Source organism: Mesoplodon densirostris, chromosome 1 (genome assembly GCF_025265405.1).
Source record: "Mesoplodon densirostris isolate mMesDen1 chromosome 1, mMesDen1 primary haplotype, whole genome shotgun sequence".
In the NCBI taxonomy this organism is placed as follows: domain Eukaryota; kingdom Metazoa; phylum Chordata; class Mammalia; order Artiodactyla; family Ziphiidae; genus Mesoplodon; species Mesoplodon densirostris.
In genome coordinates this window covers 190,795,968-190,819,567 of record NC_082661.1, presented here as the reverse complement: position 1 = coordinate 190,819,567, position 23,600 = coordinate 190,795,968, and the positions used below count along the sequence as shown (strand labels likewise).

The following is a 23,600-nucleotide window of genomic DNA, read 5'->3' as shown; positions in this document are numbered from 1 at the left end:
CAAACCTCTTTGCATAGTTCTGCCAATGCACCTCCATGCTCACCTGCAGCATCCCTTATTACCCCATAACTGTGTCTTTTTGAGCACAGAAAACAAAAGATACAATTTGGCATGATTGGTGATACCTAAAATCACTGTAAGATTAGAATGAGATCCCAGTACCTATTTGTCCAGTGATCCAAAACAAAAAGTAGATTCACAGATGGTGAAAGGGAAAACCAGTGCTGCTATTTAAAAAGAAAAAGAAAAAACCTTTACTATATCTCAGATGTCAGTATTTATTCTGGACATTTTAAAAGGCTTTTCTTTATAGTGTTTTTAACAGCTGTTTGTATCAGCTCAGCTGCTACTTCAATGGTTTTCCCTTTCACTCTCTATGTATCTTTTTGAATGATTAATTAATATAAATATTTTTACTCTAAAAAGTGAAAGGTAAAAGCAGAGCTATAGCAGTTGAGTCAGTACGGACAACTACAAAACAAATGTTCCTTCAGGGGTCTGGAGGAACTTCTGATACTTAGACAGTTACGAGTTGACTCTTTTTCTTTTCTTTTTAAAAGTTTGGCCTCATAGATTTTAACATCAAATGGTTACCCAGGATTTCTTAAAAAATGAAAACAGACATAAAATAGCAAGTCTTAATTGAAGCTTTTTAAGCGCATAGACAAATACTTTGCTCAAAGACAGAAATGGTTTTACACCAGACTAGGAGTAGAAGATGTTTGTTTTAGTCATATGAGTAACTTTTCAAGTTGAAGGTGTTCTTGTTAAATTTATAGCTCAAAATATGGTTCCTTTGACCATATTTTGTTTCCAAAGACAGGTGGAAAAGATAGAATTTCAGCTTCATTAATACTGTTCTTCTTGTGTTAAAAAGTATTAGTAGCAGAATTGAAAGGAATTTAAAAGATCATCTAGAACACTCTTTTCAAATTACTGGTGAAAAATGTATAGTTTAGACTCAAATTATAGACTCAGAGAGCTTATTTGAGAGAAGCTGGTTCAGAACCCAAGGTGTTTGACTCTTAGTAAGATCACATTTCCTGTCTGATCACATTTGTCTACCCAAAGTGAAAGTTTATGGTTTTTTTCCTAACTATTCCTCCTGTCTTTACTAAGTGTGCTGAGTTAGTCTTTCCCAATAATAAAAGAGCTGAAGAGTTTATATCAACTGATATTATTCATTCATTTATCTTAGGAAGCTACTTGTGCCACAGAGGGTGAATTGTTGTAGGGCTTTTTTCTGTGTATGCTCCCAAAGGAGCACAAGAGTGAAAGTACTTCTTTATAGGATTATTAGAATCTATGAGCACATTTCAGTCGGTCACCTAATGTTTTATTTTATCTAATTCCTGTGAAATACTTTTTTATATATAGCATGAAGTCAAATAGAGAGTCAGTTTTAAAATATATCCAATGTATATATTAAAATTTATATTCCAGTCCCTGTAGGCTGTAATACTACTCTGTTGGTAAATTTGACTGTTTGATAGTCCTGTATTAGTACTTTCTTAAGTCATGTATGTATGTATGTAGATAAAGATACATATATATATATATGTATATATATACACACACACAGATAACTTCTAAGTATTCATACTTACCATTTATCAAAGAGATAGTTGCATATATGTGTTTATATATAATGTGCTTAATAAGTATGTGCTGAATTAATAAATGAAGATCTTAAATGAACTTAGTCCAGTTTAAAATAGTCATTAAGAAAAAGTTAGTCTTGCTCATATGTTCTTTAAGAATGTTTAATCACAGTTGCATCCAAACCAATCAATAAGTTTTATTCTTGACAGTAGGTTTGGAAGCCTGTTCAGTAGATGCCTTAGCAGTAAGAAGGGATATGTAACATTTATGCAGACATGAAAGATTTGTTATTACTGAAAAGTGGATGATGAAATATTTTTGTAGGTATCACATTAAAGATCAGGTATTACTGCATATCACAAAGTATCAATAGTCTTTCATTATTTTAATATCTGTGTCTAAGTTATGAGTTTGTACAGCTGTGCCAGAATCTAAACCCAGAATCTACATTGTCTGAGACCTTAACCTTTTAGCCTGCACTGCACCTCCAGGTTAAGAGCTGTAGGGATGCTGTTAACAGCTCTGGCCCTTCTGGCATATGTCACAGAAATGCACAGTCACACAGATGAAACAGCTGCCCGTCTGTAAGAGAAAAATACACCTATAACAATCCTTTAAAATTGGTATTCTTATCCCATTTTATAGTCGTAGGAATTGAGGATTGTAATATAAATTCACTTATTCTTTCAAAATAGGGTGATTATATAATAATGACAGTAACTCTAAACTTGTTGTTACCATTTATTCTTTTATATTCAATGCCTTTTATTATTGACACTGATATTCTGAAACAAAATAGCTCTTCTAAGTATAATATAGTTAATTTATGTGGGCTCTGCAGAATGTTATTTATGCTACATCAAGCTTCCTTAAATACCAAATTATGGAACACATATTCACAGAAGATAAATCTAGAATAGTGTGAAAATGAGAGCGATGCATTACAGACCATGGCTTAACCCAACAGTACCAAGTATTTCATTTTGGTCAGTTTGTCTGGCTAAATTCTACATAGATCTTAAGTTTAGAAAACTTTGCAAAATACATCACAATAAACTTTATTTTTGCCCCCCAAATAATACCATTGCCCCAACATAATACCATTTGTTTTCCAAAGACTATATTTATTTTATATTTCTCATTGACGTAGTCAGACTGATTTGTGTTTTCCTTTCAGATAGAAGAGAAGCAGTTAGTTCTTGCAAACTCAGAACTAATGGAAGCACGGACGGAACGTGATCAGTTCAGTCAGGAATCTGGAAATCCAGACTATCAACTTCAAAAGTTCTTGGCAAGTTGATGCTCTGAAATATGAATGAGATTAATTCTGGGAATTTTTTACCACAGTAGTTCACAAAACTAGTTTCATTTGTAAAATTACAACTTTTACAACATAGTTGTACATTGATACACAACACAATATCCTAGACACTATTCAAGTTTTACATATAAAATATAGTATTCTATACTTCAAGCAGAACTGTTAGGGCTTAAAAGTTAGGTGAAGCCGATCTTCAAACAGCCATAGTCTTTCAATTAGGTACTGTGTTCTGCTAAATTGAAATAATGTTGAGTTTTCATTTCAAAGCCAAACAACATCCAAAACACATACAAATTATGTATAAAGAAAATTTAAATGCAAGTTCAGTTAAAAAAAATTTTTTTAGAAGGAAAGAAAAGAGGATTCTGAGAATAGTGAACCAAATTCTGCCCTCTGTTTAGGGGGTACTACAGGCTGAGAAGTTTAGGAAAGGAGATGTTAGTACCCCTTCGTGTGATATTTATTAGAGGTCCTATAGAATAGGGTTCTTTCTCCCCCACCCAACCTTATTTCAGGCTACAGCGCCCTCTGCTGGTAGAGCGTCCTTCGCAGGCCGACGGGGCTTGAAGAGCGTGCGGTAAAGGGAGAGCTGGCAACTGGGAGAGAAGCTCTAAACCTTGGGATGCTCCTCACTTCTCTCCCTCCTATTGCGTGTATCCCAGTGTCCTCATATCTAATTTGAAAATATTGGAGGTTAAATGTCTGAACCGTCCTCATAACCGTCCCCTCCTTTTCATTGCTGCCACTACCCATTCATCCAAGCCCCTCATTATACCTGCAGCAGGGCAGCATCTCCTTACTCGGTTCCTAAATCTAGTTTCTTCCCTCTTCCATCCAGCCTATATTCATCTTTCTAAACTATAGCTCTGATTGTGTCTCTCTTCCACTCAGAAATGACTCTCCCCATAAAGCCAGACTCTTTCAAGACTGTTCATTATCTGGCCCCAGCTTACCTTTCCAGTCTTTTCTCTCCACATACACCCAGTGCTCCAAGCAAACCCCATGTGCATCTTTCTAGTCCCTTCTTCCTAATCTCTGCATCTCCAAGCTGTTCTCAAGGTCCCACTTAGATGCCTTCTTGAAGCATTTGATCTCCTTTTGGATCATTTCTCTCTGCTGTTCCTTAGCTCTGTCTCTTCAGTGAAAAGCCACTTCCAGTTATTTGTCCACTTATCTCTCTCTGGGTGAAAAGTTCTCTGAATATCTGTGTGTCTTTTTTTTCTTTCTCCGACTATGGAGTTTTTGCCAACAGTAAACACCCACTCTGTGTTTCTTGAGTAACTGCAGAGGGAGGTATTCTATTCACAACCCAATTGCCACTCCAATCCCAATACCAGACACTATTCTGCTATTTCTGAAGCAGTCAACCAAATTACTATTGCTGTTCCTTCAAGCTTTTCTTTATTACGGGAGTACACTTGATGTGAAGCATAATGGCTTTGTTAGAAAATTCAAAACTTAACAGGATGATTTGTAGTTTCCTCTTCATTATATACTATTTGGGGTCTAGTCCACTGAGGTGTAATGCTAGAAATTACAAGTAAACCAAATGTTATTTTTCTAGGAAATATTGTGCTTTATCAAGCCATTAAAAGGGAATCAGATTCCAAAATCAAAGGCTTCTCAAATCACATAGCAACTCCAAAAATGATGTAAGGAAGGAAAATAAGAATTTTACTTTAATTATTTAATATAGGGAAAAAGCTTATCTCCGTTTCTTGTATGCTGATCTGCATAAACGAGAGAAGGAGCTGAGTCTCAAGAACGAGCAGAATAAGTGTCTGTGGGACTGTCCCACAGGCAACAGCATCATCATCGACCACCTGTTGCAGGAGCTGGGCGACAGGAACATGGAGGTGCAGCGCCTGGAGGCCCTCCTCAAGGCCATGAAAAGCGAGTGTCAGGGCCAGAAGGAGTGGCAGGTCAGGCAGGGCTGGGCGGCTCCTCCTTGGTCTCCCCCAAAGTAGAGTTGTGGATTCTGTGAGCAACTTATAAGAACCTGTTGTTTATGTCTATATTTTTGACGACTTGTTAAATTTAAAATGTTAAGTTTTATCTCGTTTTTGTCCATTGTTGAGTAATGAAACTCCCATCCAGTTTGCCTTTTCATTTCCACCTAGAAATTGGTAACCTAATAATTGCTTATTTCAGAAAAGCATCAAACCATAGGGAGATCTGAGGAACGGCAGGGTTGAAGGTTTCCAACAGATGTTTTTTTGTTTTTGTTTTTCCCCCGGAATTAAGGGGCAGGTTGGAGGGAAATAGAAAGGGCAGTTTGTCTTCAATCCTACCACACGTTCCACTATTGCCAGTGTTATCCTAACTTAAATTGGTGTGGAAAACATCCTCAGAGGAAACTTGCCAAGCTCCTCCCAATGCTAGAAAACCATTCTAGAGGAGCATTATTATTAAATTAAGGCCTCTCCACCTTGGTCTAATTAACACATGTCAGTCTATGGTCTCTATGAGGTTCTGACAGCAGAACAATTTGAGACACTGTCAGCTTCATGATTTCATGTTGTTGAGCTAACTTGTCATATCTCTTGAGACCTCTGTCTGCCTGCCTAAATTCATGAAATTCTTCTTTAACAATCAGATGGCAGCAATTCAGGGAAAGAATGAAAGTCTAGAAGAAGTGTCCTCCTTGACTGCTCAGCTTGAAGCCACCAAAGACGTGCTCCACAAAGTAGTAGAAGAGTTGACAGCCAAGAAGTTGACCCTGGAGAGCTCCGAGAGGACTGTGTCGGACCTGACAACTTCACTCCAGGAGAAAGAGAGAGCCATCGAGGCCACCAACTCAGAGATCGTGGAGCTGGGCTCCTGGATGGACTTGAAGCTGCAGGAGCTGCAGCTTCTGAAGAATGAAGTAGTTCACCTCAGAAACGTGCAGGTAGAAAACGAGTACCTCAAGCTGCAGATGGCAGAGAAGGACGAAGTGAACAAGACCCTGCAGCAACAGATTGAAGACATGATGCAGCCGATGGACCAGGATGGACCAATGGCGGATGCTGTGCGTGTAGAGAAAGCCCATCTGAAGAAAAAGCTCAATGATACGAGACTGGAGCTACAGGAAGTTAAGGTCTGTAGAGCGTTTTGGTGGTTTAGCTTCTGAAATATCTTTTTTCCCATGAGTAAGTATGACCTAACTGACTGGAAAGCGGTTCTGTAAGATGATTCTGGACACTCTGAAATTGTTTGAGCTTATTTGTGTCAGTGTGCATATATGTTTTTGTGAGAAAGTTTCCATACTTTTATCAGATTCCACAAGGAATGGCCCCAAAATGGTTCAGAACTGCTGACACGAAAGAGAAAAGTCAGAAAATCCAGCTTCTTCATGAAGCCTTTCCTGATCCCACAGTTTGAAGAAGTATTCTGTCCCTCTTCAAACAGACCTAAATTTGAACCCCATCTCTCACCACTCAATAACTGTAAAACACTGGACTGTTTGCTGAATGTTGGTTTTTATGTCTGTAAACCACAAAGCAAACAAACAAAACAAAACCCCCAAAAGCTATTGGGTTATTTGAGGCTTACATGAGAAAATATGTATCAAGGATTTATTTAGCTTGGTTCCTGGCCTGTGGAAGATGTTTAGAAAATATTAGTTCTCTTCCCCAATTCCGTTCTCCTTCTGAACCTTTCATACTGCATTGGTACTTGTTATAGCCTGAATCTCATTCTGTATTGCACTGTGTGTGTGTGTGTGTGTGTGTGTGTGTGTGTGTGTGTGTGTGTGTGTAAATAGCAGTGTCTCCTCTTCCCTATAAGACTGCAGACTTCTTCAAGCAGGGTACACATCTTATTAATCTTTGTACCCCTGCCCCAGGACTTTGTGCCTTGCACCCAGCAGGTGCTCAGTAAATATTTATCAAAATTTAAAACTACCAAACAAATATATATATATATATATATATTTTTTTTTTTTTTTTTTTTGCGGTACGCGGGCCTATCACTGTTGTGGCTTCTCCCATTGCGGAGCACAGGCTCCGGACATGCAGGCTCAGTGGCTATGGCTTACGGGCCTAGCCACTCCGTGGCATGTGGGATCCTCCCGGACCGGGGCATGAACCCATGTCCCCTGCTGAACAAATTTTTTAAAATTTGATTTCCTAAGCTTTATGTTACCTGTATCTGCCACGGTAAGTAGTAGGAGACAAGTCATGTACAATTAATTTTTTTCTTTTAGTTTTACTGAGATATAATTGATACAATACTGTATAAGTTTAAGGTATACAGCATAATGGCTTGATTTACATATATTGTGCAATGATTACCACAGTAGGTTAACCTCCATCATCTCATATAGATAGAAAAAAAATTAAATAAAACAATGTTTCTTCCCTTATGATGAGAACTTTTAGGATCTACTCTCTTAGCAACTTTCAAATATACCATACAGCAGTATTAATTATAGTCATTATGTTGTACATTACATCACTAGTGTAGTTATTTCTGTTATATCTGGAATGTTGTACCTTTTGGCCACCTGATCCAATTTCCCCTCCCCATCCTTTCCCTGCCTCTGCTAATCACAAATCTTTTTCTTAATATTGATTTTCTTTTTTTAAAATAATTTCTTTATTTGTTTACATTTTTGGCTGCATTGGGTCTTGTTGCTGTGCACGGACTTTCTCTAGTTGCGGTGAGTGGGGGCTGCTCTTCCTTGCAGTGCGTGGGCTTCTCATTGCAGTGGCTTCTCTTGTTGCGGAGCACAGGCTCTAGGCACGTGGGCTTCAGTAGTTGTGGCTCACAGGCGCTAGAACACAGGCTCAGCAGTTGTGGTCCATGGGCTCAGTTACTCCGTGGCATGTGGGATCCTCCTGGACCAGGGCTCGAACCCGTGTCCCCTGTATTGGCAGGTGAATTCTTAACCACTGTGCCACCAGGGAAGTCCTGATAATCACAAATCTTGATTAAACTTTAGATGCCCTAGTTTCCTCATTCTAAAAATTGGGCCAATGGATTATTACCTATCCTATGGAGATATACAAGTTCATTGCATAAAGACCTAGAATTTTCTAGTGCTTAAGTTTTACTTGATTATATCATACATTTTTTTAACAGACAAACTTACCATGAAAGAGACTTTTAAAGGCTTCTCAGTGGCCAACCCTTACAGTGAAAACTTTAGAATAGGTTTGCAGAACATGTTAGAGGAGAAAAGATGATTATTCCACCTTCTTGTTAAAGAGATGGATTTCTAGTATTGTTAAGAGTACAAAGAAATGGAAGAATCTGTTGTGTTTCATACTCTGTAAATTAAATCAATTTTACGTTCACAAAAACATTATGAGGTATGTACATTATTGTCCCATTTTGCAGATGAGAAAACTGAGAAATGGAGACATTAAATAGCTTGCCTGAGAACAACACTGCCTCGGGATATGGTCCTTGGCAGTATACTAGTAAATACTACAGTGCAGTCGTTCTCAACCACCTGAGAACTAGAAGTTCTCAGTCACCTGGACTGAAAACCAGAATCACCTGGAGGACTTGTTAAAACACAGACTGCTGGGCGCCAGCCCCAGGGTTTCTGATTCAGTAGGTCTGGGACGGGGCCTGAAATTTAGTGTTTCTAAACAAATTTCCATCTGATGCTGGTCTAGAGAGCATAGGTCAAGTTCTGATATTAGAGTATCCCAGAGCAGTGTGGATTACTGTGACGAAAGTGGCCAATGAAGCCTTCCTAGAGAAGTGGGGACTTGAAATGGTAAAAACTAGGCAAAGAGGAGGAAAGAAGGCATTCCTAGCAAGGGAAAGTAGCTCAGTCTATAACTTATCCTACAGGTGGTGTGGGAGCTGTTAAAAGTTTTGGGTAGAGAAGAGAAGGTGACATGAAAAAGGCAATGTTGGGGGTAGGTTAATCTGACAAAGTTTGGATAAAGAATTTAAAGATAGATTAGACAGGGTAGAAACTAATTTTTAATTCCCAAATACAGAACTGGAGCGGCTTCAGGGAAAGATTTCCTAGTTGAAAAGAGCTTCACACAAATGCATAGGATGTAAGTTAAAAACTTGAGCTTTTATGCTATATCCACTTCCCTCCACAATCCAGCAAGGACGAAAGGAGGGGAATCCTAGCCCTGGAAGGTATGGTTTCTCTCACCTCTTTAGGCTGGGTCCTGCGCATACTGACAGCAAAGGAGCAGGGTAAGCTCTCTTCTAGCAACTGCAGGTCCTCACAGCTGGATCCTTTCTTCCAAGGCTGAAAAAGGACCAAACGTCCATCAGCTGACCCCACCAGTTGGGACAGAAGTAGCATATGCCCAGTACGTGTTGTGATGCCGCAGGCTGTCCCAGGAAAGCCCTCCCCCTCCGTCACCCCATGAGTCCAGCTGGATCTAGGGTGACAGTTACCAGGAGTGGCTAGGCAATCTGGGATCAGATGGCCTTGTTTAGGGCCTTTACTGCCCAAGCCTGTCACAGGTGGGAGGGAGACAAGCTCGTAGCTCTCCACCGATCCTTTCTGCAACAGCTAAAAGCTTGTCACGTGTTACATTTCAAATATAGCATTGGTCTATACATTTAAACTGCATTAGCTAGTAGTATATTTAAGGCCAGCAGGCCTTAATTTGAGGGGACAATCTGATGACAAATAAGTAAGTTTCTTTTCAAATGGTGTTTGCTCAGAGGAATCTAGGCCGGCTCTGTCCACTAGAAATGCAATGTGAGCCACATATATAATTTAAAATTTTTTAGTAGACACGTATAAAGAAACTGGTGAAATGAATAACATTTTATTTTACTCATATCCAAAATAGGGTGATATTTTTATGTTGTAATCAATATCACAAATTGAGATATTTTAATTTATTTTAATATAGAGTCTGAACTCTGGTGTTTGAAATCTCCACTTAGATTAACCACACTTCAAGTGCTCAACAGTCCCATGTAGCTAGTGGCTATTGTACTAGACAGTGCACACCTAGGTCTGGGAAGAGAGGGGTTCATCCTGGGAAGGCTTACCAACGTAAATAGAGACCAGTTTTGAGCCAGTTGTAGGAATCCACATGAGAGGGATGAGAATCCACAGTGGAGGTTGGGGAAGATTTAGTTGATTATAAGGGGTCCGGGGAAAGGGAAAGACATAGGAGACTTTGAGGTTTCAAAGGCACTTAGATGTCTGAGGGACTTAGAATATGGTAGCACCCCTAACAGAAGAATTGGGAAGAAACTCGAGAGGAAAAGCCCTGTGAGGAAGGAGTGGTTTGGTCAGAGTCTGCAGCAGGATGCCAAGCTGGGAATTCCTGGCAGTTGGTTGGAAATGCAAAATGAGAGTTTCCAAATTCATATTCCCTGCTCACTTCAAGGACCAGATCCAGCCCACCTCACTGGCTTGTTCTAGCAGGTGCCTTCTCATAGGTCTCCCACTTCCACTCCTCCCTTTGTCCCCAGCACTGTTTATGCTTCACACAGGAGCCAGAGTTTTATTTTTAAAACATTATGCTGTATCACTCCCATGCTCCAAACTGTCCAGTGGCTCCTTTCTCAGAAGGAGCTCTCAGTCACGTCCTTACATTGCCTCTAAGGCCCATCTTGCCCAGGGCTCCCTCTGACTCACCTCCCACCACTTCCACCCACGCTCACTCCAGTGTAGAGGACACAAAATCCTTTTCCTTCTGTCCTAAATTCTCTGGGGCCCCGACCGATTAACAAGAGAAAGACCAACACAAGTTTATTAACATGTATGTTTCATATATGCATGGGAGAGACCCAGGGAAATGAGTAATTCAGAGAGGTGGCTTAGAATTCAGGCTTAAGTACCACCTTCAGCTAAAACAAAGAACAGTGTAGGGGAGGTATGTCATGGGAAGTAGACCAGGAAAACTACGGTACACAAGGATGAGGTCTGTTACGTAGATTTAAGTTGGTGCCTCCCCAGTTGCTAAGATTCTCTCATGATTTAGTCTTCCTCCAGTTCAGAGAGCGAGACACCCTTACAAATGGAGATTTCCTTTATAAATGTAAATTTCCCTTAAAGGTTAACTTCTACTGTTTTCAGAGCTTCTTCTGCGTTTGTTGTTTCTCAAAATAATCCTATGCCAACGAGGCAGATTTTGGGGTGGCCTATTCTGGTCTCCTCCACCAGCCATTCTGACAGCCTTGCTGTTCCTTGAACACATCACCCGTGCCTGGAGCTGTCCCCAGCCTGCCACATGCTTGCTCTTTTACCTCTTTGAGGTTTCTGCTCGTCAGAGAAGTCTTTCCTGACCAACTGTGGCAGGGTCCTCAAGACCACTCACAGTGTGATCATTTACTAGGAGGACTCACAGTACTCAGCAGATAGTCGTGCTCATGGATAGGATTTATTACAGTGAAAGGATCGAAAACAAAATCAGCAAAGGGAAAAAGCACACGGAGGAAACCAGGCACAAGCTTCCAAAAGTCCTCTCCGGCAGTCACGCAGGATATGCTTAATTCCCCCAGCAACAAGTTGTGACATGTGTCACATGTTGCCAACCAGAGAAGGTCATTAGAGACTCAGTATGCAGGGGTTTTTATACTGGGGGCTGGTCATTTAGGTACTCCTTACTGGACAGGTGAATACAGTCTTTCGAAAGGAAAACAGGTGTTCAGCATAAATTGTTTTGTTTGCAGAACAGTTTAGGCAGAGTGGGCCACTTTTATCAGTTAGACTGGTGGGAACCCTCTCAAACTCCAAGTCTCCAGAACAGCCAACAGCCAACCTGCCTAGCAGGCTTTCATCAGGGTAGCAGTCAGGCTCTCTTCCACATACCAACTTAGCTCACGTAGCAGCCCCCTTCCTGTGTTCATTCTCTACCCTCTCACCTTTTTAATTCTTTTTTGTCCTTATTATTATCTGGCTCTTAAATATTTGTTTCATCTGTCTCCTCTCACTGGAATGTAAAGCCCCACGAGGGCGAGGACACTGTTTGATTACTGCTATACACGGCCAGGGCAGGGGAAGCCTCGCAGGTGAGGTGTTTTGGGAGTAAAACAAGGAGGTGCTCACCTAGGGCCTCCCCTACCTCCCCTGCTATGCTATCCCCAACAGATAAAGTGGGGCCTGGCACAAAGTAGGTGCTGGTGCTCAATATCTTGTTTTGAATGAATGAATACAAAGAATAGGAATAATGAAGGGTTGCGGTCAGTGATGCTGAGAATTAACATCTAAGGTTAAAAGGAAGTAAAATATTCCTTTTGTTTTCCAGCTTACTGTTGCTGCTTTGTATTTTATTTTTTTAATTTCTTACTCTGTCCTTTGTGTTTATCCCTGTATTTAGATTTTGAATTATAAAAAAGTTGCAGAGATACGGGAGCTTGAAGCCAGAGTGTGTGACCTGGAGCTGGAAAAGGTGAAGCTGGTGAATGCAGGCTCTGAGTGGCTCTGTGCAGTGAAGGACCTCAAACAAGAAAGAGTTCATTTATTAAGTGAGGTGAAAGCTAGTAGTGAGTTAAACAATCTTACAGGTATGTTACTCCAATTCAAATTCTGCTAAAAAATAGGAGTGCTATCAGTGAAGTTCAATGAAGATCCCAGGACTATGTGGAAGAATGGTTCCTCATCCCAGTTACAAGCATGGATAATTATGCTGTCCCAGTGGACACCTGAAATCCTGATACTTCTCCTTGAAGCCTTCCCACAGCTTGCACTTATTAACCATTAACTTTAGTCAGTCTTCAGTGTCCGTGAAATTCTTTACTGAGTTTCCAAGAAAAGGGTGAGGGAAGTGGAAACCTTGAGTCCTTTGAGTCAGATAGCCTGATTAGATGTTTAATAAGGAAGCAACCCATGTAAACAGACTTATGCAAATTTCTTGAAACAGAAAAATCCAAGGCCTTAAATTTTAAAATGAAACACTCCTAGTTCACCAATAGTATGGTATAGGTATTATCTACTTCTCATACACACACACGCACACGCACACACATACACCTGTGATTACTGAACATTTACTATGCCAGATGCTGAGACAGGCCCTAGAAACAACAGTGAGGCTCCCGGCTAGTTGAGAACCAGACCCGTATAGAACAGGTTACAGTACAGTGGGTGAGGCACAGTGGACGTGTGCTGGCTGCACATGTGGGAAAGGGTAGAGAATCAGCCTCCTGTAGGAGGTGACATCTGTACTGGGATTGATGGAGGAAAAGGAATTTGGCAGGTGAAAAAGAGGTAGAAGGGCAATCCAGGCAGAGAGAACATTATGGGCAGAAGCATGAAGGCATAAAATAACATAATGGGACCTCAGAAGTATTTATGGAAGTAAAAATACAAAGGAATGAGGACTAAGAAATGAGGCAGACAATGTGGAGCCAGCAAAAGATATTAAGTAAGAGATTGTGGTCATGAAATTTACATGTTAGAAGGACATTGTCAGCAGGTAAAGAGAGAAAGGCAAGCCTAAAGGAACAGAGGCCAACCAGTTAAGGAGGGTTTTGCTGTAGTCCCAGGGAAAGGTGATGAGAACTTGAACTGAGGCAGTGGCAGTGAGAAGGAGAGGAGAGGAAAGAATTAAGAATATTTTTGGAGATTGGAGGGACTGTGTATGTGTTTCAGGTTTTATATTTGCAGTATTGGGAGAACAATGATACCAACAGCTGAGAGAAGGAAACCAGGAGGGGTTGGCTTGCGGGCAGGAGGGTGAGACGCAGTCAGTGTGATACCGTTGGTCTGGGGGCACCAGGATATCCACATGGAAGTGTCTGGTTAGACAGAGTTAGATCTCAGCAGAGAGGTCTTGGCTCTGTTTGTTCCCTTTATATGTAAATATATCTATCATATATAAATAGATAAATATAAATAAATAGTTGAATGTGTGTGTGTGTGTGTGTGTATTCTTATGTATGAACAATGAATGCCGGGTATTTTGATAGTTACTGGAGATAAAAAATCAGATAAGACACATGGCGGCCTCAGGTTACTTACCATGTGGTGGACATTTCATCTACCTACAGCTGGTGGTTAAATCTGTTGTGGTAGATATGATTATCCAAGAAGGTTTAAGATGAAATAGATGTGAGCCAATTATACTGGCTTGGAAAAAGCAGTAAATAATAAGTGGGTAAAGGAGGAAGATCCACCCAAGCAGATTAAAAAGAGTCAGATGCCTGGAAATGTGTATGTACATCTAATTTCTGTAACAAATGATGTAACTAAATGGAATCTCTTTCAACTCTAAAATTCTGTGATCATTATTTACAAATAAAATATACTTTATAACAATGGAGTAGAAAAAATTAATCAACTATTATTGATTATCACATTGTACAGAGGACTATGAAGTCTTAAAAAGGAATTTTCAAAACAAACGTGAAGAAATGGAAACTACTACAAATAAGCTGAAAATGCAAGTAAAATCTTCACACTCTGAGGTAGAACAAATAAGAAATGCAGTAAAGCCAATGGAAGGATCTGATGGTCATGGTATGCTTTAGTAGATTTTTTCCTTTTGTTTTTAGTTCCCTTGGTCTAGATTTATTAAAACACAAACCTAGATACATTGCCTTTCACCTCTTCACAGGGCAGCATGATGTGAGAGACATACAACAATAGGTAAATAGGTATCACTGATGGGTGTTATATAGCAGTAGTTCTCAGGCTTTCTTTTTTTTTTTGAGGGAAATTGCCATTGACTTAATTTAATCTTTAAGTATCTGAATCTTTCTTTTTCTGTAGCTATTTCAATAATTTCTAACAGACCTCCATGTCCATAAATGCCAGTTAATTGTTTTTAAGGAAGTGTTGATATAAATACAGGCTACCAATAATTTTCATTCAACACCTTATTTTTCACACGTTTATTATCTACATAAACTGTGTATCTGTGGCTAATTGTCAGTTCCCAATTCCTTCTCTGAGATGAAGATGGGAGGGAGCCCTGGGAATTGAACTGCTAGGATGGGGGGTCCCTTCAACCACTTACCTGTTCCCTTTTCACCTTGCTACCCATATTAATTCAGAGAGAGAAGGTTAGTTGCTGTTTCATATTATTCTTACCATTGTTTGTATGGCTATATTAGCTGACTGTAAGAATAAATATTTAACTAAAGGCTACCTTTTTTCTAGTTCTCAGTATTTTTTTTTTTTTTTTTTTTTGCGGTACGCGGGCCTCTCACTGCTGTGGCCTCTCCCGTTGCGGAGCACAGGCTCCGGACGCGCAGGCTCAGCGGCCATGGCTCACGGGCCCAGCCGCTCCGCGGCACGTGGGATCTTCCCGGACCGGGGCACGAGCCCGTTTCCCCTGCATCGGCAGGCGGACTCTCAACCACTGCGACACCAGGGAAGCCCCCTCAGTATTTTTTCATGTCAAAAGATTTATGTTTGTGCTTACTTCAACAGCACATACACCAAAATTGGAAAGATACTGAAGGAGATTCCCATGGCCCCTGCACAAAGATGGCACGCAAATTCTTGACGCGTCCATATTTTGTGCGGTTCTTGGAGATTCAGCTCTTTCTTCGCTGGTTAACACCAAGAAAATGGTGGGGCTTGGAGAGATCGCTCCAGAGGCCCATCTGGGGTCTGTTCCCTCGTCCCCTCCACCAGACAGAGTCTCATCCTGAGTGTGTGCCAGGCCTCGCCACAACTGCCCCAGTCACATTACCATTGTTAAATTAACTAGGTAATCCTGTATCTGCTCTCGCATGCCTATTTTCATTGATTAAGATCACATTAAAACAAAAAATTTATTAAGAAAATTACCTTTGAAGGCCAACCATGATCCATTTAATCAGATCAAAATTCTTCAAAGTGGTGAGCAAATGATGCCAACAAATCAGTGTACTGTGCCTGTATTAACCCTGTCTTTGACAGTTTAGCTATAAGAACTATATCTTGTTAGGAAGAAGTCACACCTTTCATCCTCCAATAGTTTGTTTTTAAAGAATGGCACATTTTCCTTTTCTCCTTAACCTCTAAGCTCTAGCTGGACCTAACTCAAAGCAGTGGCATTTTCAAACCTCTTTTCTCAGCTGACTCCAAGAAACAACATAAGGTCTCTGACTTTGAATTTCCAAACAAGGATGAGCTTTATTTATCTTTTCAGTGGCCTGCCATATCTTAAGTATTCAATGCCTACTACCTGTCTAGAACATTCTCATCCTGTCATCAGTTTTAGTAAAATAATCACATATATGCTTGTATTGCCAGTTTGATTTCTGAAACAGCAGTGAGTTCCAAGCACATGATGATAACCATGAGATTGGAAATTGAATCATTTGTGATATCACTGGGATCTTTTAAAAGATCACTAATAGTAGATGTCTTGCATGGTATTTTATATATCAGTTTCTAGAAAAATTGTTTTAGTAAAAATACTATATACATTTTTCATTTTATGACTGTATATATTTTGTGTGTATATATTTCCTATATGTATAAGTATGAACTTGGTCAGCATTATTTATTACTGTTGGAGATACAGCAAATTATGATGGCCAATGAAATTAATTCTAGCAAGGAATCACAAAACATCATCATTTATATACATTTCTGAGCTCAAAACCTCTGAGTAATTGCTGAAAATTGTTATATCCCAATAATGTGAAATCTGAAGACATTTTCTGTGAACACTTCCTTGAAACTGTCCAGGTGCCTTAGAGGAATCTTACCTGTCACCTTCTCATAATGTTTGACCATCAAATTATAGTCACCTCTCAAAATTTAGAAACTTTAGAAACTAAGATACAGTTTTGTTCTTTTTTTTCCAGGTATGAAAGTGGCAATGGGGATGCAAAAACAAATTACGGCTAGAAGAGGTCAGATAGATGCCCTTCAGAGCAAGACACAAGTTTTAGAAGAGGCCATGGTAAATAGAAAGAAGGTAAGTCTCTGTCCTTGGAATGGGGGAAGCCAATATGTTCACTCATTAGTAAACTACAACACAGAAGAAGATGTAGCAGAGATACAAAATACAATGGAAGAAAGACAAGAGTTTATTTCTGACAGAGAGAATGAGGAGAAAGTTCCTGAAGGAACATTTGAGCAGGACCTTGAAAGAGCTAGTATTTTTTTTTTGTAACTACTCTGGAATGAATTTTATTTTATTTTATTATTCTTTTCCTTCGTCCTCTTTTATTATTTTTTTTGCATGTATATTTTTTTTAAATAAATAAATTTATTTATTTATTTATTTTTGGCTGCGTTGGTTCTTCATTGCTGCGCACGGGCTTTCTCTAGCTGTGGCGAGCAGGGGCTACTCTTCGTTGTGGTACACGGGCTTCTCACTGAGGTGGCTTTTCCCGTTGTGGAGCACAGGCTTAGCTTCCTGTTGTGGGCTCTAGGCTTGTTGGCTTCAGTAGTTGCAACGGACTTAGTTGCTCCGCGGCATGTGGGATCTTCCCAGACCAGGGCTCAAACACATGTCCCCTTCATTGGCAGGCGGATTCTTAACCACTGTGCCACCAGGGAAGTCCCCATGTATCTATTCTTTTTCAAATTCTTTTCCTATTTTGTTTGTTACAGAATATTGAACAGAGTTCCCTGTGCTATACAATAGGTCCTTGTTGGTTATTTATTGTACTTTAAATACAGCAGTGTGTATATGTCAATCCCAAACTCCCAATCTATCCCTCCCCATGACCCTTCTCCCCAGTAACCCTAAGTTCGTTCTCTAAGTCTGTGAGTCTGTTTCTGTTTTGTAAATAAGTTCATTTGTATCATTTTCTTTAGATTCTGCATATAAGCAATATCATACGATATTTGTCTTTCTCTGTCTGACTTGCTTCACTTAGTATGATAATCTCCAGGTCCATCCATGTTGCTGCAAATGACATTATTTCATTCTTTTTTATGGCTGAGTAATATTCCATCATATAGACGTACCACCTCTTCTTTATCCATTCATCTGTCGATAGACGTTTAGGTTGCTTCCATGTCCTGGCTATTAGTAACAGTGCTGCAGTGAACATTGGGGCGCATGTATCCTTTTGAACAATGATTTTCTTCGGATATATGCCCAGGAGCGGGATTGCTGGATCATATGGTAGCTCTATTTTCAGTTTTTTAAGGAACCTCCATACTGTTCTCCATAGTGGCTGCACCAATTTACATTCCCACCAAGAGTATAGGAGGGTTCTGTTTTCTCCACACCCTCTGCAGCATTTTATTGTTTGTAGATTTTTTGATGGTGGCCATTCTGACTGGTGTGGGATGATATCTCATTGTAGTTTTGATTTTTTTTTTTTTCTTTTTGCGGTATGCGGGCCTCTCACTGTTGTGGCCTCTCCCGTTGCGGAGCACAGGCTCCGGATGCGCAGGCCCAGCGGCCATGGCTCACGGGCCCAGCCGCTCCGCGGCATATGGGATCCTCCCAGACCGGGGCACGAACCCGTATCCCCTGCATCGGCAGGCGGACTCTCAACCACTGCGCCACCAGGGAGGCCCTGTAGTTTTGATTTTTATTTCTCTAATAATTACTGATGTTGAACATCTTTTCATGTGCCTCTTGGCCATCTGTATGTCCTCTCTGGAGAAATGTCTATTTAGGTCTTCTGTCCATTTTTTGATTGGGTTGTTTGTTTTTATATTAAGCCACATGAGCTGTTTGTAAATTTTGGAGACTAATCCTCTGTCAGTCACATCATTTGCAATATTTTCTCCCATTCTGTGGGTTGTTTTGTTGTTTTGTTTGTGGTTTCCTTTGCTGTGCAAAAGTTTTTGAGTCTAGTTAGGTCGCATTTGTTTATTTTTGTTTTTATTTCCATTACTCTGGGAGATGGATCGAAAAAGATATTGCTGCAGTTTATGTCAGAGTGTTCTTCCTATGTTTTCCTCTAAGAGTTTTATAGTGTCCGGTCTTACATTTAGGTCTTTAATCCATTTTGAGTTTATTTTTGTGTATAGTGTTCAAGAATGTTCTAATTTCATTTTTTTTTTACATGTAGCTGTCCAAGAGCTAATATTTTAACTGCAAGAAGTAGGCAAAAGGATATTCATGGTAGAGAGACGGAATGGTTACAAACAAAGCATATTCAGTTCTGCTCTAATGCAACATATGTGTTACGGAAATCACCACGCTATGCAAAATTGTGCAATAAAAACCACCATGGGGCTTATCAGAACAGTGGGATTAGGAGCACCACACTAACGAAGTTCATCAGTGACAAAAGAAAAACAGGAACCTAATGAAAGTGGTAGCACAGTTTTCCACATGTTAAATGGTTAAGAGATACATAAATACTACAATTAGGATGGGCCTTTATCTTAAAAACAGACCTGAAGTTTGCTTGTGCGTTGAGGAATTGCAGCATGGGAGTTGTTAAGAAGGGGTAGAAGGTGGGTTTCCTGTAACACAGGATGTGCATGGACATACCTCAAAACCCAGGGTAAACTGAGGCAGCTGATAGTTGTTGGAAGGGTGTGTATGTATGCTTTTTGTGTATTTCTGTGCAGCTCTGTTTAGCTGGGTGCTGTTTTCTGCATTGACCCCGTATTTCTCACAAATGAAACTGTGCATAAGTAAATGTGAAATTTGTGTTATACTCAAATGTTCCCTGATAATATCAATCACTTTGGAACAAATTTACACTTTTAGAAGAAGAGCTATAACAGAACTGACTGTAATGGAGATGAGAAGGTAAACAGCATAAGCAGAAAATAAGGGCAACTAAAATAATTGCTTTCCCCATACCGAAAATGCTGAAATATTTTTTTTAGAATGAGGCTAAATATTAACAAATATGTACATACATTTGAGCGTATCCCTCATCATATGGACTTATTTATTTCCTGTGCTTTTGTTCTTTCCCACTTTTTTCTCCCCTCCATTTCTTATCCTAAATTTGTTCTTTTCTTTTTCTTCTTCTATTATTTGCCTATTTGGAACCTAAAGCAGGGCTTATCCTCATCCTCCCCAAGGGTAATTAGGGCAGTAAGAGGTTACTGCCTGCTGTCACCAGAAACACCTACACCTAGTAAAGGAAGGTGTTCATCAAGGCTCAATGACATTCCCCTCAAACAGGAAGGAGGCAGCTTGAAAAATTAATCCTTCTTTCTTTCTGCATAACTCATCAGAAAAGGAAAAATTATTTGTATCCAAAATGTGTATTACAGTGGTGATACCTACTGCCTTGTTTACATTAAACATTTTCTCTATGAAAAAAATATGCATATAGAAAGAAATATAGACTCAGTAAGTTCAGGTTTATATTTTAACTTGATGACTATGCATTTGTTCTTTTCTACCCATTTCACAATGTATTTTAAAGGAATGAGCTAATTTTAATGAAATTTTGTTAGATACCAAAGATTCTCCACAAGTTTATCAGTAAGCTTATTCTCATCACTGGGTCACAGTGACTTTGAGGACAGGAACTGTGTGTCCTATTTCTTTTTATGCCAGAGGGTCTATAGTAGGCATTTGTGAAATTAATATTTAACCATTTGTGAAATTAATATTCAACCTTGAAACAAAATAAAAAACCCATAAAGATTTCAAATACGTTTGTCTTCTTTTTTTTTTATTAGTTTCTGCTTTATAACAAAGTCAATCAGTCATACATATACATCTGTTCCCACATCCCTTCCCTCTTGCGTCTCCCTCCCTCCCACCCCTCCAGGTGGTCACAAAGCTCCGAGCTGATCTCCCTGTTGTATGCGGCTGCTTCCCACTAGCTATCTACCTTACGTTTGCTAGTGTATATATGTCCATGCCTCTCTTTCGCTTTGTCACAGCTTACCCTTCCCCCTCCCCATGTCCTCAAGTCCATTCTCTAGTAGGTCTGTGTCTTTATTCCTGTCTTACCCCTATGTTCTACATGACATTTTTTTCTTAAATTCCATATATATGTGTCAGCATACAGTATTTGTCTTTCTCTTTCTGACTTACTTCACTCTGTATGACAGACTCTAGGTCCATCCACCTCATTACAAATAGCTCAATTTCGTTTCTTTTTATGGCTGAGTAATATTCCATTGTATATATGTGCCACATCTTCTTTATCCATTCATCCGATGATGGACACTTAGGTTGTTTCCATCTCCGGGCTATTGTAAATAGGGCTGCTATGAACATTTTGGTACATGACTCTTTTTGAATTATGGTTTTCTCAGGGTATATGCCCAGTAGTGGGATTGCTGGGTCATATGGTAGTTCTATTTGTAGTTTTTTAAGGAACCTCCATACTGTTCTCCATAGTGGCTGTGCCAATTCACATTCCCACCAGCAGTGCAAGAGTGTTCCCTTTTCTCCACACCCTCTCCAGCATTTATTGTTTCTAGATTTTTTGATGATGGCCATTCTGACTGGTGTGAGATGATATCTCATTGTAGTTTTGATTTGCATTTCTCTAATGAGTAAAGATGTTGAGCATCCTTTCATGTGTTTGTTGGCAGTGTGTATATCTTCTGTGGAGAAATGTCTATTTAGGTCTTCTGCCCATTTTTGGATTGGGTTGTTTGTTTTTCTGTTATTGAGCTGCATGAGCTGCTTATAAATTTTGGAGATTAATCCTTTGTCAGTTGCTTCATTTGCAAATATTTTCTCCCATTCTAAGGGTTGTCTTTTGGTCTTGTTTATGGTTTCCTTTGCTGTGCAAAAGCTTTTAAGCTTCATTAGGTCCCATGTGTTTATTTTTGTCTTTATTTCCATTTCTCTAGGAGGTGGGTCCAAAAGGATCTTGCTGTGAGTTATGTCATAGAGTGTTCTGCCTATGTTTTCCTCTAAGAGTTTGATAGTGTCTGGCCTTACATTTAGGTCTTTAATCCATTTTGAGCTTATTTTTGTGTATGGTGTTAGGGAGTGTTCTAATCTCATACTTTTACATGTCCCTGTCCAGTTTTCCCAGTACCACTTATTGAAGAGACTGTCCTTTCTCCACTGTACATTCCTGCCTCCTTTATCAAAGGTAAGGTGACCATATGTGTGTGGGTTTATCTCTGGGCTTTCTATCCTGTTCCACTGATCTATCTTTCTGTTTTTGTGCCAGTACCATAGTGTCTTGATTACTGTAGCTTCGTAGTAGAGTCTGAAGTCAGGGAGCCTGATTCCTCCAGCTCCATTTTTCGTTCTCAAGATTGCTTTGGCTATTCAGGGTCTTTTGTGTTTCCATACAAATTGTGAAATTTTTTGTTCTAGTTCTGTGAAAAATGCCAGTGGTAGTTTGATAGGGATTGCATTGAATCTGTAGATTGCTTTGGGTAGTAGAGTCATTTTCACAATGTTGATTCTTCCAATCCAAGAACATGGTATATCTCTCCATCTATTTGTATTATCTTTAATTTCTTTCATCAGTGTCTTATAATTTTCTGCATACAGGTCTTTTGTCTCCTTAGGTAGGTTTATTCCTAGATATTTTATTCTTTTTGTTGCAATGGTAAATGGGAGTGTTTTCTTGATTTCACTTTCAGATTTTTCACCATTAGTATATAGGAATGCCAGAGATTTCTGTGCATTAATTTTGTATCCTGCTACTTTACCAAATTCATGGATTAGCTCTAGTAGTTTTCTGGTAGCATCTTTAGGATTCTCTATGTATAGTATCATGTCATCTGCAAACAGTGACAGCTTTACTTCTTCTTTTCTGATTTGGATTCCTTTTATTTCCTTTTCTTCTCTGATTGCTGTGGCTAAAACTTCCAAAACTATGTTGAATAAGAGTGGTGAGAGTGGGCAACCTTGTCTTGTTCCTGATCTTAGTGGAAATGCTTTCAGTTTTTCACCATTGAGGACGATGTTGGCTGTGGGTTTGTCATATATGGCCTTTATTATGTTGAGGAAAGTTCCCTCTATGCCTACTTGCTGGAGGTTTTTTATCATAAATCGGTGTTGAATTTTGTCGAAAGCTTTCTCTGCATCTATTGAGATGATCATGGTTTTTCTCCTTCAATTTGTTAATATGGTGTATCACATTGATTGATTTGTGTATATTGAAGAATCCTTGCATTCCTGGGATAAACCCCACTTGATCATGGTGTATGATCCTTTTAATGTGCTGTTGGATTATGTTTGCTAGTATTTTGTTGAGGATTTTTGCATCTATGTTCATCAGTGATATTGGCCTGTAGTTTTCTTTCTTTGTGACATCCTTGCCTGGTTTTGGTATCAAGGTGATGGTGGCCTCATAGAATGAGTTTGGGAGTGTTCCTCCCTCTGCTATATTTTGGAAGAGTTTCAGAAGGATAGGTGTTAGCTCTTCTCTAAATGTTTGATAGAATTCCCCTGTGAAGCCATCTGGTCCTGGGCTTTTGTTTGTTGGAAGATTTTTTATCACAGTTTCAATTTCAGTGCTTGTGATTGGTCTGTTCATATTTTCTATTTCTTCCTGATTCAGTCTTGGCAGGTTGCGCATTTCTAAGAATTTGTCCATTTCTTCCAGGTTGTCCATTTTATTGGCATAGAGTTGCTTGTAGTAATCTCTCATGATCTTTTGTATTTCTGCAGTGTCAGTTGTTACTTCTCCTTTTTCATTTCTAATTCTATTGATTTGAGTCATCTCCCTTTTTTTCTTGATGAGTCTGGCTAATGGTTTATCAATTTTGTTTATCTTCTCAAAGAACCAGCTTTTAGTTTTATTGATCTTTGCTATCGTTTCCTTCATTTCTTTTTCATTTATTTCTGATCGGATTTTTATGATTTCTTTCCTTCTGCTAACTTTGGGGTGTTTTTGTTCTTCTTTCTCTAGTTGCTTTAGGTGCAAGGTTAGGTTGCTTATTCGTGATGTTTCCTTTTTCTTAAGGTGGGATTGTATTGCTATAAGCTTCCCTCTTAGAACTGCT

At 39.4% G+C, this 23,600-nt stretch overlaps 1 protein-coding gene and 1 non-coding gene across 2 annotated transcripts in view; both read left to right on the top strand.

Annotated features, from left to right (window-relative positions):
* Positions 1 to 23,600, top strand: part of CCDC158 (coiled-coil domain containing 158) — a 67,596-nt gene that overhangs the window by 5,464 nt on the left and 38,532 nt on the right. The window contains 6 exon segments of the mRNA XM_060097599.1: positions 2,780 to 2,897; positions 4,628 to 4,845; positions 5,520 to 6,002; positions 12,169 to 12,355; positions 14,157 to 14,309; positions 16,595 to 16,707. Of these exon segments, the coding sequence (XP_059953582.1) occupies positions 2,780 to 2,897; positions 4,628 to 4,845; positions 5,520 to 6,002; positions 12,169 to 12,355; positions 14,157 to 14,309; positions 16,595 to 16,707 (1,272 nt within the window).
* On the top strand, positions 15,209 to 15,316 carry LOC132501546 (U6 spliceosomal RNA). Its single transcript, XR_009534263.1, has one exon. It is a non-coding gene; the product is annotated as a U6 spliceosomal RNA (small nuclear RNA).